Consider the following 20,830-nt stretch of genomic DNA (forward strand, 5'->3'; position numbering starts at 1 on the left):
TTGTCTATGCTGTTATTTAAAATAGTACTGCCTTCTGTAGTGTGCCACATGGAGAGGAGACATTTTGCATGCAACTAAGATGATAGAGCAGTACCTGGAGGATCACAGGAGAGAGAGAACAGAACAAAACACAACAAGAGACACACTGCGCTACGGCCGTAACACTCTGAATGATTCTTTTTATATATCGGTGCTTATTGCTGATACCGGGTCCTGAGCTGCCTGCCAGGCAGCTGGTGGACATTTGGCACGTCTCATGCAGACACTGTCCAGAGGCCTGTGGGGCACCTGCTGTCCATCAGGGGGAGGTGAGGCATGGAATGAGACAACCCCTCAACAGGTGACAGTACAGCACAACACAGTGTTCACATGTGCTGACGACAATGGCTTGTGTCCTCAAAAAATAAGCTTCTGAGTCTCTCTCCCACTGATAAGATACCAGATCATAATCAGAAAGGCTGTTCACTATCAGGTACATGTGTAGATACATTTAGGAGTATTTGAGTCTGGTTGAGTCAGTGACACAGCTGTTGTCTGACTGTTATACTGATCTAACACGCGCAGCAAATGTGACTGTCTTCAGCACCAGTTGGTGTCGGCAAACCCAATGCAGAATTTAAAATTGGCACACGCCAGTGCACACCAAGTCAACAGCTGCCAAAAGTGTGTTTGGTATGTCTAACCAAAACATCGTCCTCTCACGGCCAGGCCTCTCTAGATGCTAGTTAAAGCATGTGGAGCTCAGGCCCCTGCACAGACAAAAGGCGTTCACCTTGTTGACTAGCTGGACAGTTTTTAAAAGTTACACACTGCTAGTAAGGTGTTAGGCCACCACAATCCTCCAGAACGGCTTCACAGCTCCTTGGCATAGATTTTGCAAGTCTCTGCTGGAGGTGTTAACATCATTCCCCCAAAAGATATTCATGTGGTGTTTTGATGATGGTGGTGTCTAAAAGCCCAGACACACCAGGAAGTGGCACAGCAAAATTCATTCTTGTGTTTTCGCAAAATATTTGGTTCCAGTAAGTTGGTGACGTAGTGATTACTCGCAGGGATAGTTGGTAAACTACTGTAGCTGGCAAGCTAACCACTAACAAGACAACCAGCTTGGAAGATGTGAGTGGGACCTTATTTCTATTTTCTCTGTACTGTGCTGTTTAAGAGTTAATGATGTGGAAAAAAAGCTCTCAGAGTTAGCAAGCTTGCTAACTGTCTGTTAGCACCTTACTACAGGTCAATAACGCAAATTTGCGGGTCAGATTTCACCATGCGATTCCATTAGAGTAAATTGATTCTGTTGTTTAAATGCTGGTGTGAGCAGGCAGCACTACGGCTTTTCTTTCAAGTTTTCACCCAACTGTATTTGTCATAATTGTGGCATACACAATTGTTTATTATGATCATTTACTGTACCCATGTAAAAGGACTTTTAATGATGGCGACTGGGCAGGCAGGGAGGAACCATCAGAGAGAGAAGAGAAGATGTGTCCATTAGGTCTTATTTATGAGGAGTTGCCTGATAAAGTAATAACATTTCTGCTGCCTGTGTTGTAGGACTGCTGGCCTAAAAGCCCAACAGTAATGATGCTGTGTATCTGACATGATGCCAGTGAGTGGCCCCATTTGCTTTGACATATCACCCCATGCTAAGAATTATAGTCTGCAGCAGAGTAACACTGGTGCAGAAATACACACTCAGCAGTTGTACCAGAGGAGAGAGAGGAGATGGGGGAGCATATGAATTCATCCCTGCAGGTGCTACAGTAGGGAAGGAGACAGTGACTATATACAAATGATTACTAATATAACAGCCTGTAGTTAAGTCTTTTTAGAGATGTTTGGGAGAGAATTGATCATTGATCAAAGTAGGTATCAGTAGAAAATTATGGGCATTTCTACACTTTTTTTTCAGTTGTAAATGATTAATTTTCTCTTAATTAGTAAACCAACTCTTTGGACTGTCTGACTGTTCTTTATTTTCAGTGCTGATCAACATCCCATTATTTGGTCGGTCATACGGTTTCCCCGAAAACCATAGACTATAGACTGTGAGCCACACTCCGTTGAGTGACTTTGTATGGGCTTTTGGAAGTCACACAGTAGTTTCTCTGTCCACACAGCCACTGCAGTAGCTGGTGTCCTCTCACTGAGCCATCACAGTAATGCTTTGTTGATGTGAGTATGTTCAGTACTACTTCTGCACAAAGACAAGAATTGAATAAAGCCTTGAATGAAACAAAAACATATGCAAACACTATACTGTCAGAGACGATGGGTCACAACAAGGCTTGAGATTCTTAATATATCACAATGCACTTTATGTTTTAAAAGCTTTCTGGGTCGACTTTAGAATCTGCAGGTGCTTTTTAACTTTTACTGTATCTGGTTTATATTATAATCCTCACTCCCTAATTACGGGAACTTCCCAGCTATATTACTCACTGTTCTGTCAGTCTTGCTTCATTTATCCTCTATATCTATTCCACTTAACATGTGTCGATTTTGTTATAGAGTCACATGGGCCAAGGTTTTCCCACTTCCACAAAAGCAGGCATTGATGAAGATTCACCAGAACAAAACTCAGTCAGGGGGACTCACCATCTTTTTAGGGAGTAACTCTTATCAAAATAAGTCTTTATTTTCTGTCCCTCCCAGCAAAACAAGGAAGGGCCGTAGAGAAAACTGCATTGATAACCCAACAATGGCTGGACTTAGGGGAGGCTTAATGCAGGGAAGGGGAACATTAGTGATGTCACATGATCAGCTAGAACAATAAGGGTGGTTCACACAGTTCTCCGTCTTTGTGTTGTTCTGTTTAATCGGTTTGTGGGCTTCAAAAGTATTTGCACAGGTCTCCACTTATAATTCAACAAAATGTTCTTATGAAATGGAGATAAAGAAATAGTTTGTAGTGTCACTGCTATAGAGCAAACAGGCGCCTTTGAGCCCAGTGATCTGGTGGAAAAAAGGCCTTTAAATGGCACCTCTTTGATTCTGCGTCTTTGAGCGGGTTCAAAAGTGTTTGAGGTCCAGCACACATTGATATTTAGCAGGGCGATTGAAGTCTTAATGCCAGAGAGGTTAGAGGCGAGCAGGGGGTTGACTGTGCCAGGAGTTGGCCTACTTGGTGGGACATTTATCCTCTGCTTTATTCTCTGCATGAGTGCTATGCCCGACTCTACAGCCTTGAGTGCTAGCTGTGCCATTCAGCGAATACTGTATGTAACTTGCTTTTATTGTAAAACACCACTATGTCCAGCATAGTACCATTTAATTGTGCTTGATAAATGGCAGCTTGAATGAAAAACATGAACATAAATATATAAAAACAGTTTGGCCATTACTACCATCTGTTACAATGACATTTTGCTCTGCAGCTTAGCCACAGGAATCGGGGAATATGGCAACATCTCTAAAGCGGAGTCCTATAGGGCAAGCAAGTGGGACAGCCTGGCTGTAAACGAACAGCCAGTTTAACCCAAATATGAACATTCACATATTTGATAGTGAAAATGAATGGTAAACACAGCAGAAATGTTCATTACAATCTTCCAAATGCAATTAGATTGAAAAACTGCATACATACAATGCCACTGGAAGTACAGTAGGTTAAACCAGGGAGTAACATGGCAAAATCTAATTTACAGACATTTACTAGATCTGAAACGATTAGTCGATCAATCGATTAGCCTATTAATCGGTTGATTATTTTGGTTATTGATTAATCATTTCAGTCATTTTCCAAGCAAAACTGTCGACACCCTCAAATGTGAGGATTTGATCTTTGCCGTATATGATAGTATTTGTCACTATTTACTGACATTTTATGACATTTTATTGACAAAATGATTAATAGATTTATTAAACCTTTGTTTTCACTTTTAAATAAGTGTCAAAACTGGGGATTTGCTCGCAGCCTGTTTGATCATCTGACCACTTGAGTCCTACAGGACTTATCGTGCGAATGATGTGGCTGCGCCCCCATATCTCAGCAATGAAGTGACTGAGTACAATATTGTCATAACCATATAAAGTGATGGCCAACAGTCCAAAGATTGTCACAAAAAAGGACATACATTTTAAAGGCAATAGAATGCATGTAAGCTCATTACATTTTTACAAAATTTACAATCAGGAGTAAGCATATGATGAGACTGATTGATTGGTAAGAATCAGTCTACCAGAGGTCATATAGTTTTCTATACAAAATGTAATAAAAAATAAATCAGCAGCAATTCCCTAATGCAGTGGTATGCAATCTAATATAATCAATAATTTGAGTCCACGTAGAATATAACCCAAAAAACTAGATAAATATTGAATATGTATAAATATTTGTTTATATGTGAATATTAAATATTCAACATTATTAGGAGTACTGGAACACCCCCCAAAAATATTATTGGGGTGTTGCAACACCAAGACTGTAAAAAAAAAAGAGACCTAAGGAAGACCATTTGTGGTCGAAACATTGTCAAGTCCATGCAGAATTAAAGAAGAACTGGTAACAAGATAGAAGTGTGTGGGTGTTTTCTTTGTGCAGCTTATTGTTACCTGCAAAAAATGTATGGATTATGCATGTGCGTCCTGATTTCCCCAAAGTCCAAAGATAAAAGAATTGTCCTTCACTGATTAGCAAGACATCCATGAAATCCATTGAAAGGATTGTTCCATTTCTTTTAACAACTTATTTTTCTAGTTTTGGCCATCTTTTCTGTTGCTTACAATACAAATTGAATTATCCATTAACTTTAGCGTGGCAGGATCTGCCTTTCCAGTGAGGTCATGGTACGGGATGGATGTGGATGTGAGCGTTACGCTAAGGCTTTATCTGGTGGGACAAAGTTTTACTGGTCTGCCAGCATTTAAGGAAAAGGCAATGATTAAAGGGACAGGCTATTGATCTGTTGCGCATTAGGAAGAAGAGAGCTTGTAGGAGTTATGTGCATGGGTTCATTTAATTCGGCATCAGGCCAAAGGTTAAGTGCTACCCCCAGACTGCACTATAAACATTCAAGTGTTATTACTGTGGATGTTGAGCATGCAATATGATCGTGTGGCTTTACAGCAGTGGTTTAAGAGTTTTGGAAATGAAATGTCAATCAAAACTTTTTGTTATTTCCAAGTCATTCTCTGCAGCAATGTGTACTGTCTTAAAGCTTTCCCAGCTTTAACAGAATGCTCCCCAGTGGCCCTTTAAGGCAGTGGACACATTGTGTGTGCTATTTCTCTCCCTGTGTATTAGGTATTGAATATGTGACCTTTCTGGTTTGTATGAGCTCATGGGAAAAGTGGGTGTTTCCACAGGAAGTTAATGCCTTTCCCTCCCCCCCCTTTTCTCTTGCTCTCCCCTTCTCCATGTAGCCTACAGTCTCCCTCCCCCTCAAACCGTTCATTCTGTCTTATTTTTTTCCAGATTTTCTCACTTCAAGTGCTCTTAAGTACTCAACAAAACAATGCTCCTCACACAAATTCCTGTGTCATTTGTGTGAAACCCTGTGAAGCATGAGAAGAAAGGCAATGATGGAGGACAGACAGTGTAAAAATGCAAAGGAATTGGTCTTCACTCTCATCTGTTTAACATTAAACCCTTATGGTGGCTCTTTGATTACAGACAGCTGCTCAGAGTCCAGCCCCAGAGGTTCAGCAAAGGTTAAACCTGCGCTTGTTTGGGGACAGGAAGTGGTACTGATGCACCTATTCAAATTTCTCTTTTCTTAGATCAGTGCCCCATGCTAGTCTGCTTTGGTGTGTAGTGCTTCGGTAACCAAAAAAGTTTGACCTAGACACAGATTACAGTATATTTCAGTGGACTGAGATTTATCCTGAAAGGTTCCAAGTATAAAGGTACAAAAAATATTTGATATTTTATAAAGTGTAGTTTACATTAATGTGTATGTATCTGGTGGCAAGCTCTATGATATTTGAGAGACAAAATTGAAATTATATGAATATCAGTTAACCGTCATAGGAAATCCTTGAAAAGAAAGAAAGGTATGAATATCTATGCATTATACATTGATGTAATTGATGTATTTATAAGCATGTACAATATATGAGTTGATCTTGTCATGTCATGGCATGTTATCAGAAAAGGATCATCACAATCTGTTACCTTCTGCTGCTGTCTAGCTGAGGGTGTGGCTTGGCAGGCTCCAGACTGTCTGGAATGAAGTTTGTGTCCTTTTTTGAAATTGCTGCACTTGGCTCTGGCCCACTGAACAAGTCTTACAAATGGCATGTTTCACCTGTCAGCTGAAGGGCACCCCCCCCCCACCTCGTGTGGTGACCACTACTATCCAATTTGTTGGTGCTGATGTCTCAGTCTATGTAGCCGTTCTTATTGCTCTGTCAGCAGAACTAAGCACGGGGACCAGTCTGGTGAAGCTTAAACTGAACACTCTTAATTGTAAGAGAACCTCCGCTTCTAGAGGTATTTCCTGGTAGTAACTGATAATCATATTAGATTTTTTTCTACTGTGAGGTTTTAGTCACCTATTATTTAGCTCTTTAGCTTCTATCATGTCTGATACAATTGGCATGCGTCTTGCACTGTGGGAGAGTTGCCCATTGAATCTCAGACAAACACCATCAATAGCCGATGAGAGCTGAGTCCTACTTCTATACTGCAGTGGTGCAATTTAAAAAGCAGTTTAACTGATTCAAAAGGTTTCTTGCGGTGATAAACACAATGACTCTTTCTTCAATTTTTCATGAGCAGCACTTACTGATTAAACAAACAATAGCACGAGTCCTGAGAATGTTGTTGCTCACCTTCAGTTCACATTGCAAAATGCATGAAACCATGCTCAGCTCATTTTCACACCTACTCCTCCATCCAGAGCTATTCTTACATCTTTTTACTTTTTGTTAGTCCACGATGTGCACAAAACAAGTGAGTTTGAGTGATGGTTCTGGGGTTATTGGGAACTCGAATTGAGTAAAGTTTGATGCCGGTTCTTCGTCAAAATAAGATAAGATCAGTGTTACTCCCACAATTCCAAATGGCAACATCTCTTGTAATATGTATTAGGTCTTGTGGCAGGCAGTGGTGTGTTGGTGCAGGGAATGAGGGAATATGGGGAATATTATAAATCTGTGGATGCAGACAGAATTTTTCCTAGAATAACACAATTTAATGACATTCAATCTACATTTTTTCTTTAATTAAAGAATAACTACAGCTGATGATTTTCAAGTCAAGGTCTGTGAATTCTCATTGGGCACTGGGCCAGATGCAGAAGGTAATTAACTGCTAACTGTGTTGATGACTGTTTGTTTTTGCTCAGCATTCCCTCTCATTATGACAATCTAGTAGGCAGGCACACCATTTCCCCTCATCTGTGTAGGTGTAGTGTGTTTCTGTTAATTAATCGCCCGAGGTTTTCTTTTTTTTTTTGTACTGAAAATCTCAGCTTTCTGTGCGTTGGTGCTGAATCAGTGGTTTGTGCTCTGTGTAGTTAATGATGCTATATTGGTTAACAGTAAAAGAGGATAACTGACAGAGATGGAAAAGGATCTATATTTAGTGTCAGTAAAGCTGTTTGTGTGGAGAGGAAGTGGGTGCATAGTGCAAGCATGATGTTGATTACACGCCTACACATATCACCCATTCTTGCTTTTCTTGAGGCTGGCAACCAGCAGTCGTAAGAGACGGGCTTCATTGCTTTATATCTCGACTAAGAGCAGTCGGCTACAAAGAAACCCAACCAGGTGCTTGAAATAAATGTGTATAATCAAATTATGTAACACTACATGTTGGACCGCATACGGCATTTGATACAAATACACCCACACACTGATTTGTTTGTGGTTTATTTGGCAAAGATTTGTCCAATTCCAGTCATCATTATATGCATCACTGATGGTAAAGTTATGGCTAAATTGCTTAAAGTATTCATCACTTGATCGTTGATCCACGTGAAGTTTATCAACAACAAATTTGATAAAGGTTCAATCATTTAAAGTAATTTTTCAAGCAAAAATTCCAAATATTTCTGGTTCCAGCTTCTTAAATGTGTTGATTTGCTGCTTTCCTCTATATTACATCATTGTCAAATTGAATTTGTCTGGGTACTGGACTAATGGTCCGTATGTGTTTCACAAAGCATCCAGATACAGACCAGCTTGGCACAAAATGCTGTGCTGCAGCTGAGACTCATCCACCATGTATTCATGGTGAAAACAGGCCTCTAATGTTTTCCTGGTGTGAGCGTGCATGTGCTGTATGTGGGTGGAGGGCTGGGATGTATGGCTGGAATGCTGGAGGGGAACTGAGTGACAGGTTTGGACTTTGGTAGGTAGGCGGGGTAGGGGAACATGTTGTCTGTGACATCACCACCACCTGAAGGCTCGGCCCGGGCCTGCTGCCTGCCACATAGGTGGAGTTTCCTTCCTGCTGAGCTGGGGCTTGACCCACCTTGCCACCAACTGTACTTCAGCTTGGTTCTGCAGGCTTTTGGATATGTCTTTCTCTGTTTTATTTTGTTCTTTTTCTATAATGATCTATCAATTTTGCTTATTTGTACAGTGTGCTGTACCTACTAATTTTCTTTTATATTGTTAAGTTGGGACACCTTGGTTTGATGGTCCACTTTAAATAAAGTTTAACTTGATGTTAGTTAAGGATGTTAATAATCCTGGTTTTACAGCTCACAAATAATGGCCTAATAATTGCCAGAGGGAAGCTTAAGTTTGTTATTAGGTTTTTTTTTACCATCATTCTGTGCTCCATGCAAAGTAAGTAAGTTTTTATACAGCAAGTTGGCTCTGTTTTAAATAGTAATTTGCCTCAGCTCTGCAAAGTTGCTGCAGACCACTTCTGCTGTAAATGCCTCAGTTGCTTGTGCTACAGTCAGATAATTTATCTGAGATGAGGGCATTTAGTAGTGAATGTTTTTAAGATCTTGTGCACACAGGCCACTGTGGACTATCTGTGTGTGTTGGAGTGTGTGTGTGTTTGTATGCACTGTCCAAACTACACTCACACTTTAAGAATTGACCTGTTGACCCCACTGTGAGTGTCAGCGGTCTCCTCATGACAACCCTCCATAGTTTTCATGGAAATCTGTCTAGGAATCTGTCTTCCCCCTCAGTACATACCCGTGCTATAGTCTGGCAGATAACAGTAAGCACACTGACGTCATAGCTTGTCTTGCAAATATGTTGGATATCATCTGAAATGTTTCCTTAGTTTTGTCAATACCATGAATTTCGGCATCAATACCAAAATAATAAATAGTCGATTGACAAACACTATTTTGATAATCAATTAATCTTTTTGGTTATTTTTTTCACCAAAAATATATACATACATATATATCTCTGGTTTCAGCTTCCCAAATGTGAGGATTTTCTCTTTTTTTCTCGTTTTATATCACTGTAAACTTGATATATTTATCGGTTTTGGACTTTTGGTTGAGCAAAACAAGACAGTTGAAGACGTCACTTTGGGCTCTGAGAAACAGTTCTTTTTTTACATTTTATAGACCAAATGATGAATCGATTAATTGTAAAACCAAATTGTAAAAAACCAACAAAAACCGGAATATTAATTGGTAATGAATATAATCATTATTTGCAGCCCTAGAAATGATGCCAGTATCTTAGTAAGAGTATAAACATGTTCTTTTCCCTAAACCCTGTTTTGGTACATGTAACAGCAGTGCTGAATGTTGTCTTAACAAAAGCATCCGTACAACTTTGTCTTAATAAAATAAAATGGGAAAAGTTATGACTTCAATCAGGAAATATCTGATCTAAAAATATGTAAAAACTGTTTTTGATACTTGACACATTTTGGTCAATGGTCAAAAAGTACTGAGGTTTGATACCCAGCCCAAGTTGCAGGTGGTGGACGTAGTAGTACCTTGTGGATGCTTATTGCTCCCCAAAACCCTGTGGCAGCTCTACTCGACTCATACAACCTGCTTCATTGTGTTTGAAGAGCCTGTTACATCTGATGAAGTCATGGACTAATATGAGGATTTATAGGTCATATTACTGGATGTGACTCATGCTGGCTTATGTCAAATAGTTATTGGTAGTCCTCCTGAGTCATGTTGCACTCCCTCACCTAGCCCGATGCTCTGTCGCTGCCCAGCTGAAGCCTGGCCAGGCCGAGCTACAGCCCTGTTAGTGCTGGCTTTGGTGCTGCTGGCACTGCAAAACAGCCTCATCTATCACGAGAAACGGCTCTGAGAGAATCAGCTCAGCCAGAACAGAGCTCAGCAGCTACACTACCCATGCATGCAGAGGGAGGGGGGGAATAGCCAGAGGAGTGCGGCGCTCAATGCGGCTGTCCGAGGTTGACAGAATAGGAATAAGAGGTTGACGGGAAGCCGAGGTCACGTGCTGAAGCTACGGCTGAGAGAGTGGTGGTGGGAGGGACAAGAAACACAAGCAGATTTTTTTTCTCTCTTTCTGTCTCTGGCTGGTCGTCTGAAGGCACACAGGCAGTGCAGTGCAGTGAAGCACGTACTAGGATACACAGTAATACTAATGAATTATTGAACAGTGGTGAGTGGATGTGACATAGGCCAGCATACTTGCATGCTGCAGAGCGACAGGAGAGTGAAAGGGAGAGATTACCTGCAACAACAGAGAGCTGCAGAAAGAATCTGTATGCAGAGGATACAAGAGACAAGTTGGAATTATAAAGATTCACATATCAGAATTAGAACTTGATTACCACTGGCTTTTTCATGCCGTTACTGATATTGATACTGGAGAGTTAAAAAAAATCTAATGCCAACATATCGGCTAATCACATAAACACTTAACACAAACATTTTTGATGCCATAAATTTGGTTATTTGGACCAAGATATAATATGTTCTGAGCAGGATTTATTTACAGTCAGTGCCTTCTGTGAAGACAATATTTAATGGTGATAGAGCTGAAACAATTAGTTGATTAGTCAGACAACAGAAAATTAATCAGCAACTATTTTGATAATGTTTAATCGTTTTAGTCATTTTTCAAGCAAAAATGCTAAACTTTTGCATGTTCCACCTTCTCTAATGTGAGGATTTGATGCTTTTCTTTGCCATATATGATAGTAAATAGTTTTGATTTTTTGAATGACAAATTGAGAAAATTAGCGTTACTTGCAGCCATAAATGGCCGCACACTTTCTAAATGACCTCAAACATATCTAAGGAATTACTGCAATAACTTGTTACTAATCAGCCAACATATAAGCCCATACTGATACCTCTGTAATAGCTAAAATCGGTCCATATTATATATTGGTCATGCAGATCTATCAGTCGGGCTCTAATCAGAATTAAGGAAGTGATTTACCTGCTTCTTTTTTCTGATCTGCATCAGCTGTCTCTATATTACTCAAAGAGTCAGAAGAGCTGTGACATTCAGTACACATAATGCTCTGTCTTGTGTCCCTGGCAAGCAAATAACATCAAATAATCAGTATACAGCCTGTATCATTGTGGAAAATAACACATGGTTTCACACACAAACAATATGACTGTAACTGTAAATGTTTGATTTGGCTTGTTGTTAGAACGACAGGGAATCTTGTCTGGATTTTATGTTCTCGTGATCACTCTGTGTTTTAGGGTGTTGGTTTGACATTCCCTGAGCACTCCCCTCAGCTGTCACCACTTAACTAGTCACCGAGGAGAGCGAGAACTACAAAACATGGGAAAAATGTAAAAAATGCATGACTCCTCCTCCTCCCGGCTCCCTGCCCCCTAGCCCCACCCTTCCAGTTTAGGTTACTAGGAGACCAGATATTGGCCCCCGAATGAAAGAATCGACGCCTTCAGGAGTGAGTGGTGTGACCGTTGCAACTGAGGAAAAGTCTTGTTAATGTGTTATTAGCATGAAAACCAGCCTGCTGTCTAAACCTAAGCAGTGGTTGTTGTGTGAGGGAATATTTGCTTCACACTTTTTGTGCAAGTGTCTTTAGACAGTGTGTTTACCTCCTGTCTGCAGTATGGCGGTAAAGGTAGAGGTCAGTAAGGCTGCCTGTGCTGTTTTTACCAAAAACACAAGGACAGAATGGCTGTTTGTTCTCATATCCATTCTATTTGAAGCCAGCTGATTTTAGTCACCGTAGCTGTGTCCCAAAACCATAGTACATACTCATTCTAAGCAGGATTTCAGTTTATACAGTAGGGTGACAAAATAAAGTATACAAAATAGAGTAAAACTTTTCTCCCATCATGCAATGCACAAATCAAATGGAAGAGCTGCTCACAGCTGCAAAAAAAAAAGAATTGTGGATGGTGGTGAAACAGCTCCAGGAACACCTCAGAAACAAAAAAAAAACTAATTCACTTTTGGAAAAACATTTTATTGTCTCTTTTTTTAATTGGCAGTGTTACTCTAAAGTCACAGTTTGATTGCCTTTGCACGTATTTCCTGTTAGTATAAAACAGTGAAGCATGTTGGTTTCTTGTATACTCATTGCAGATCAGTATATAGTGAATACTGTATACAGTTAGTATGTAATTGAGACACAGCTTGTGTCTCAACCTGACATAATGCATAGACCCCACACATATTCACAGTTTCTTCTCTCTCTTTTGTCCTCTTCTTTTCTCTCCTGCAGTCGTACTTTGTCACTGACTATGACCCCACGATTGAAGACTCCTATACCAAGCAGTGTGTGATTGACGAAAGGGCGGCCAGGCTTGACAGTAAGTGCACTTTGCTGAACAAACATAACCAGAGTAAATACACACACACAAAGACACACACGCTGGCTGTTTGTATGTTTCTACTGTATTATATTGTACTCGAGGATTTGATTGCACAGGTCTATTTTGCTACAAGTTATTCTGTGTATGTGATTTCTGTCGACGTGTGTGTGCACGCTCTCTAGTCCTCGACACGGCTGGACAGGAAGAGTTTGGAGCCATGAGAGAACAATACATGAGGACAGGGGAGGGCTTCCTGCTCGTCTTCTCAGTCACTGACAGAGGAAGGTGAGTGACAGTTCTCGTCATGTGCAAACTCACAGCTACACTCTCACTTCTCGTCACATCTTTCTCTCTTTCTTTCTCTTTGCACATCTCTGTTTACTGTTCACAATTACACACTCCCTTTCTCTCCTCCTCTGCCTCTCACTCTACTAAAACCATAAATCTTGCACCGATACTGCTTGTACTTCCGGCTGTTGTTCTTTTTGTCATTTTCTTTTGTTCTCAACACTTCCTCCCTCATCCTGTTCTCTTGAATGCACTTATTTGTGTACCTTAGCTACTATTTAAAGCTGATATCTAGAATATTTCCACTCGATGTATTAGCGCAATCATATAAAACAGCATTGTGTTTAAGTATTTCACTCAGTGTAAACATCAAATAGCTGCCATAAAGAGGTGGAACAAGCTAATACAGAATATGATACTGTCGGTATATGGTGTAGAATAAGATGACTTTTCCAAAATTAAAACTAAAATGTTTTATATCAGTGCTGGTTGATTTGGTGACACCTGTGGTAACAGCAAGAACAATTTAATGCTACAGCCAGCACTCTTCCAGCTGCTACTTTGTCAGAAATACAACAGAAAAGCCACTGGTGCATCTGTTTATGGCACGGCAAGTAAAGAGCGTGAACAGAAAATAGTGTCAGTTATAAAAGAGATAAAATTGCTCTAGATTACATGCATGCATCATTTTCCTATTAATCCCTTGTGCTTTGGAAAGGAATGACTACCAATAAAAACTACTGTATAGAGAGATAATTACTGAATGTAAATACATTAATTGGCTTTTCCAGAAAAACCATAAATAGTATCAAAATGGGGTTTGATTTCATGAAAATATAGAAAACTAGATGATAAATGGTTAAAAAGGTTTGATTTTCAGTTTTTTTACTACTATCAGGGCTTAAGTCACCTTTTCACATTATACTCTATAGTATTCTTCTTGTAGTCACTCTGTCATACCCTGTTCTCCCTGTCTTTGTGTCCCCAGCAGAGTAGTGAGCTGCACCCCCCACACACACACACACACACACACACAGCCCTCCCAATGTTTATGTTGTAAACAGTCTTTCCTTCCTCCATTTATATTAGTCAAGTCTTTCCAGATTTACGATGTGCTCACCAAGCTGTCTGTGGGCCCATGGCTGGAATGCCATCATGCGTTTGTGGTTGCATTCTGACCCCCCCCCCCAGATTGACATTTTTATTTGCTGTTTGGTTGAAAAGTGCACATGGCATTTATATTATAGTGAGACAACGGTCAGGTCAGTGCACAGAGCAGAGCCTCAGACAAATACATTTTATGTTTCTGTAATAGTGTGGCTGACTTTTTCCTCTTTGCTGACATGTTCAACCCTTCAGTCTGATCCATAGTGGTGATGACCCCAACTGTCTGGGTGATGGGTGTGTTTGTATGGGTGGGGGGTCATTTAGCTACATTGTTATGCCGGGCGCATGTGCATTTTTAGATTAATGTATGGTAAAAACATTATATAACCAGAAAACACCACACAACAACATTTAATATGTTTTACAGCTTTGAAGAAATCTACAAATTCCAAAGACAAATTCTCCGAGTGAAAGACAGAGATGAATTCCCTATGATCCTTGTAGGAAACAAAGCAGATCTGGAACTACAGAGACAAGTAAGTCCAACCGACTGCAGAGATCTGAACCCACTCACTGACAAACGTACACCCTGTTTCATCATCTGAAGAGATAATACCAACCACTCTGGAGGACTCACATTTGCATATTTAAAAGTGAAAGCAAGCGTTGCAGCTGCAGCTAGCTGCTAAGATACAACAGGATGTGAGAGAAAGAATAAAAGAGAGGCTGTAGAAATGGTGGTGTCAGGAGAGGAGGATGGATGGAGAGAAAAGGGAGTGTGATGAAATGATGAATTTTCTGGCTGTTGGTATGCAGTGGCTCGTCACTTCCTGCAGTGAATCCACACCACCCCCTAATGGTAAAAAGGAGCCTTACAGGCACATATAGCTAATTACTATCAATGTGGGTTTTATTCACTGAAATCACCGTTTGGTATTTCAATAATCATGTGACATGAGCTTGTGTTAGTTTATTACTTATTATTCATTCTGTTTATATGAGACATGTAGATGCTAGGGACATTATATTTGACAACATTGTAGATAATGAGGATTACTTACAACACATTACTTGCTAATGCATATTAGCTTGATGAGAGCTCTGTAATAGAAGCCTAAACCTAACACATTAAGTATAAATATTGGTATATTTACCCTGAACAGATTTTTTTCAACTTCAATCTATTTGACAAACACATTTGTACATCTTCCTCCATATCAGTAATATCCACCAAACATGGCGGAACAATTCGAAGACCAACCAAGAATTTCACATTTTTCTAGTCTGTTGCAATCAGGGAATATAGTCTATCTTCGGATCTAATTACTTATTGCATTATTCAGGTCCAGATTATATGCACAGCTGTTTCAAAAAGAGAGTGGAGGCAGATTCCAACTGTGTCCCAGATGCATACTAATTTAAGTATGTAGTAAGTTTACACTTGAGAAATAAAAAATGGGACATGCGTACAAAAATTGCTTATTTTTTGGTGTTGATGGACAATATCGTCCCACTGTAAACATGTAATGAAAAGGAAGGAAAAAAATGGTGGATGATATTGTGAAGGCTCAGGAGAAAACCTGGTCAGAGGACATTTTCTGAACAACTGGATGGAAATTAAAATTAAGGAAAGTGTTTTAGAAGGTATATGTACATTTTTTGTATGGTCATGTTTGAATCTATTTTTAGCTGAGAATAGGCTACTTAGTACTCTAGTACAGCGTAGTACTAAGTATTATAGTAAATACTACAGCTTGGATTTTGGTCTGTTCATGCAGGGATCATTAGTTAACACAGTAAACATTTAACAGCAATGTTAACTTAATTAGACTGATGATAACTAGAGGAGTACAAACTGGGTATAACAAAAGGGGTCATACTTTACTTAATTGCTTCATCTCCACCTGTCAGAAGATGATACCAGTGTTTCATAAACACTGGTTTGTTTTGAGTGATTGTGGAAAATACTTTTACATGTGCTAGACCTCAATTTATATTCAAGTTTCAGCCCATCATTATTCTCTTCTTCCTTTTGCCTCAGGTAACCCAGGAAGAGGGCCAGCAGCTGGCCAGACAATTGAAGGTCACATATATGGAGGCTTCAGCCAAAATCCGTATGAACGTAGACCAGGCTTTCCACGAGCTGGTTAGAGTAATCAGGTAGGTGATTTACTAAGGCATCTTTTACATATTGTCATCATGTGGATCTTTCAGTGAATCAAATTTGTAGTTTTTCAAAGGTATAATAGTGGCTAAAATTATGAACATTCAGCCACTCCTATGATAACTGCTAATAATGCAGAGTACAGTGATGGTTTTGTACATGTTGCACATGTTGCTGTAACATTAAATATTCATGACTCAGGGTGCCCTGGTGGCGCCTAGGTGGCCTTGGGATTATGTTGCTGACCATGAATTACAACGCTCCTGGTTCATGTCCGGCCAGGGACCTTTGTTGCATGTCATTCCCTATTTCTCTCTCCTCTTTTACTGTCATCTCTCTGGCCAATAAAGGCATGAAAGACCCCCCCCCCCCCCAAAAAAAAAACAAATTTCAAAAAAATCATGACTAAAGAAGCAACAATCAAACTTAAAAGTTTTGAATAAATAACATCTTTAGGTATTTATTAAGAGTTTAACACTCAAAAAAGTCATTGGTAATCTACTTTATCAAGTGTGGGTCTGTTTTGATCAGATTTGATTGATAGAGGCCTGGCAACATGAGCAAACAACCTAAATTCTGATTGGTACATGGAAGTATGCGACATCACCTTTTTCCACCTGCGTCCCGCCCACTTCAAACCGAGAAAAGCTCAGATAAAACAGCATAAGACAGAAATCCCAGAGAAATAACTGTTCTAAATTTGGTTGGAAACTCATAATTTCTGTTTTAAAAAAAGAAAAAGAGAGATCGCAAAGGTACACAGTCCAGTGTGTCATGATAGTTTTGCTCTCTCCCAACTCCCAGGAAATTCCAAGAACAGGAATGTCCACCGTCGCCAGAACCTACAAGAAAAGAGAAAGACAAGAGCGGCTGCCATTGTGTGATCGTCTGAGTCGGCCTTATCACTGTAACTCATGCAGCTGCTCTCTACCACCCCACCCACTCTGCCTGACATCACATCCTAAGTGGATGACTGACCGCTGCCTTCTCCACGTGCATGACTTCAGACAGCCTTTTCTGAGATACTTTGACCAGGAACTGCTGTCCCCAGGACATCACTATGGACAACTGACAATGCCAAATTTTAACACCACTCTACCTTCAGCCGTAATCTAATTCACACGAGAGAGTCCCAACACTAAACATTGCCTTCTAAATCAGCTTGACAAATTAATGTTTTGTACTCTGAAGGACTTCTCTTGCCTTGTAGTGACATTTGTACTTGCTACCGAGATTGAATGAAAACTATATATCCAGAATGTTAATGAGTTTCTTTAGTTTCCAGTGTCTGACCAGAGCAGAGAGATTATCTTATGAAGCTTTGTGTATGTTGTGCCATACCCACCTTTACTCCCATGTGCTAATCTGCTACTGTACATATGTGACATTTGTTGTGATTTTCAAAGTGTATTTCTAATGACCTATTAAATCACCACAGTACAGTGTGTGAGGCTGAATTTGGTTTTGCATATATGAAAGTGAATATATAAGTATGTATATAAATATAATGCCTAGACAGCCCTTAAAGCTACAATGATAGAACGTTTTGGCATTCTGCAGTGGATGCTTTACTTTGTCTGTGGTTTCTGCTTTCATCTCAATTGCCAAATATGGAGTGTCTACTGTATTTGATTTTTTAAAAGTCTTATAGACTGAAGGATTCTTATCCTATGCCATCTCCTCAATGTACTGAAAGTAGCAAATTTGTCTGAATTTCTTTCCTCGAAGGTGGCGGTTCAGTCAAAATTGGACATCATGCATTGTTTCAGATTTCTGAGAGGCAGTAGATGCATTTATTGGTAGCACATTGTGTATATTTGAAAACTAACATGATTTCAGATCAAAACACTGAACACTGTATGCTCTATATTCAGCTTTTGACAAGTAATGTTAACAAATCCATTTGTTGCAAATCAAGAAGTTTTCAGAGCTCGGTTCAGTTCAGATCATTCCAATGTGATGCATATTTTCTGTCAAACATTACAGTCTACAATATAGTTCAAATAACTGTTATATCATTCCAATAACACAGTGGCAATGTATTTGTTGTGTCCTTGAATTATTCTGTCACATAACGTTTCCCCCCCAATGGTCTGTCAATTGGAACACCAGGACAAGTGGAAGCATTGAGATGCACATCGTAAAACAACCGTCTCCAATGGGACATGAACTCACCGGACCTGCCACCTGTGGAGCTATCATCACCACAGACGCAAAATATTGTTCTGCCTTCCCTTTCCACTTCTGTACTTCTGTTCAGGCATACAAATGAAGTACTGCAGTTTGTTTTTCATATCATCATCTTGTAATATAAATAACAAGAAAATCAGATGATGGAAGTAATGGACTTGATTAAATGTTTCTACTCTACTTTTATACATTATTTTCTTATCAAACTAGTTGACAAGTATTTTTATATGTTTATAAGTGAATACACATTCACAGCACAGCTGTGTATATATGTAAAGAGGAATATTTAATTTGAAAAAACCTATTGATTATGTTAAACTGAAGATGACTGTTGACCCAAATTTGCATAATTGGATTCTTTACCCAGATGTGACCAAGAATGTTTTTTTCTTATTGTGGCTTAGTAATGGAGAATATATTTATCTTGAGGTGTTCACCACCAGCTCAGAGTGTAAAATGCCAGGTCAGGTGGTAGAGGGTTTTAGAAATGAGTCTGGTCTTTATATAGGAGCTTTAAACCACACAAATGAATTATTATAATCACTGAGATTTGAAATACCCACTTCCCATCTTTTTGCAAATCCTAGTGTACATCCAAATCATACTGTTTTTTTTCTTTTTCTTCCATATCAGTGTCTTTTGCCCTGTGTGTAGCTTTTGGTGCTAAATAATAATAAATAAAATCTGTCATTGAGCCAGATCGGGTAGAGAATCGTTCTTTTAGATTCAAAAAGCTACACATGCCTAAATCTTACATACTGAGCCTTGTGTCAGTAAGATTGAATGCTGCAGTCCATCTGTGATGCAGTCATCATTCTTCACAGTATGACTCCAACTGGTGTTATATCATCAATATGAACACTCATATCTCAGAAAACAATAAAGATCCAATAAGGACTTTCTGAAATACTTGATTTGATCAGATTTTTGTACCATCTTTTTGTTGGTTAGTCCAGATCTACATTGATCTACTTTGGTTTAAGTTGCACATAAACTGCATGTTTCTCTTTGGGTTCTATATGTTTCCTTTTTGTTTTAGAACTACCTTTATTGGAATTTCTAAATTCCCATAAGACCCAATTGTTGAATTTTATTGCCACAGCATAGGTCTAAAGCATAGGAGAAACATACTTTTTGGGAGGCAATGTAATAGTAAACACTCATCTTGGCCAGACCCTCAAACTACCTACCTAAAAATCTTTTCTCTGCCTCTTCCAAATTAGAGCCTTTGAGAGCAAAAGCAGACACTGAAAATATACTGCATATGAGCTCTGATTACTGACATCTGACAGATACTGACTCATTAATCACTAATTAAGCACCAGCACCTACAGAGTTTAATAAATGGTAAAATAATATCAGAATGCTTAATAAAACCCCAAAATGTGTACATTCATGACATCAGCCCAATATTGCTCTGAGTGCTTATAAAGCGAAAAATATACATTCTTTTATGGGTAGAGAGTGGCATGAAAAACTAATTCCAGGCTCTCAAGAGGATGGCTGCGAATAAAAAAAATCTTAGCATTTACTGTCTCGCTTGCCTTCCACAGGATGTCCTGACACACAATGAACCCAAACCATATAAGCAGTCTAATTCACACACCTGTGTAAAGGTGAACCCAATACATGCATAGGCATACACATATTTGACCACAAGGGGGTTGTTTTGACTAAGGAAATGTCATTAAATACTTGAACCACTAGGGGTTAAAATTTATACCGCATACCATGGAGACATACAGTATAGATTAAAAGAACATGCAACATAAAGAGTTGTTATGAGGTGTTTTGGACCATCATGAGCAGCTTCAGTGCTCCTTGAAATAGTTTCTACAAGTCTCTGCTGAAGGGATGAACACCATTCTTCCAAAAATATGGTGGTGTTGGTGGAAAGCACGTCAGTCCAAAATTTCCCATGGGTGTTTAATTGGGTTGAGATCTGGTGTCTATGAAGTCTGTAGCGTAAGATTCACATCATTTTCATCAAACGATTAATAGTAAATCCTGACTAATTTATCTTTGATTGTAGGTGAATGTCTAAAACTCACTCCGATGGTTCAGTAAACACATCACATAGCGCATCATCACTCTGAGTAATGTCCCAGTTATCCCTTACAATATTATTAATGTTAATAGCCATTGTGAAAATGGGGCTTCTCTGAATGTTGTCTTTTTTTCTGACAGAGCAGTTCATTCCTCAGCAGAGTTGTGCTATGCCTTGATTCCTTTGTGACTGATTTTGCACTTAGAAAGAAGACCAAGTGCATTTGCACCTTTTGTGCATGCAAACATTGCCTGTGATTATACTGCACTGTAAAGGGTTACAGAATTTTGAAGTGTAAACATCTGGTCATTAGTACAGACATAGTGCTGTACCGGTGTAACCATGGCTGGATCCATTCGTGTCCTG

The 20,830-nt window shown here is 39.4% G+C and overlaps 1 protein-coding gene across 1 annotated transcript in view; it reads left to right on the forward strand.

The window, feature by feature from the left end:
- rras2 (RAS related 2) overlaps positions 1-19,117 on the forward strand; it is a 29,610-nt gene extending 10,493 nt beyond the window's left edge. The window contains exons 2-6 of the mRNA XM_044198098.1: positions 12,578-12,665; positions 12,851-12,953; positions 14,491-14,599; positions 16,105-16,223; positions 17,032-19,117. Coding sequence (XP_044054033.1) covers positions 12,578-12,665; positions 12,851-12,953; positions 14,491-14,599; positions 16,105-16,223; positions 17,032-17,119 — 507 coding nt within the window. The 3' untranslated portion in view covers positions 17,120-19,117. The remainder of the gene's footprint in view (positions 1-12,577; positions 12,666-12,850; positions 12,954-14,490; positions 14,600-16,104; positions 16,224-17,031) is intronic.
- The last annotated feature ends 1,713 nt before the right edge of the window (positions 19,118-20,830 follow it).

This window comes from Siniperca chuatsi, linkage group LG1, assembly GCF_020085105.1.
Source record: "Siniperca chuatsi isolate FFG_IHB_CAS linkage group LG1, ASM2008510v1, whole genome shotgun sequence".
NCBI classification, from domain to species: domain Eukaryota; kingdom Metazoa; phylum Chordata; class Actinopteri; order Centrarchiformes; family Sinipercidae; genus Siniperca; species Siniperca chuatsi.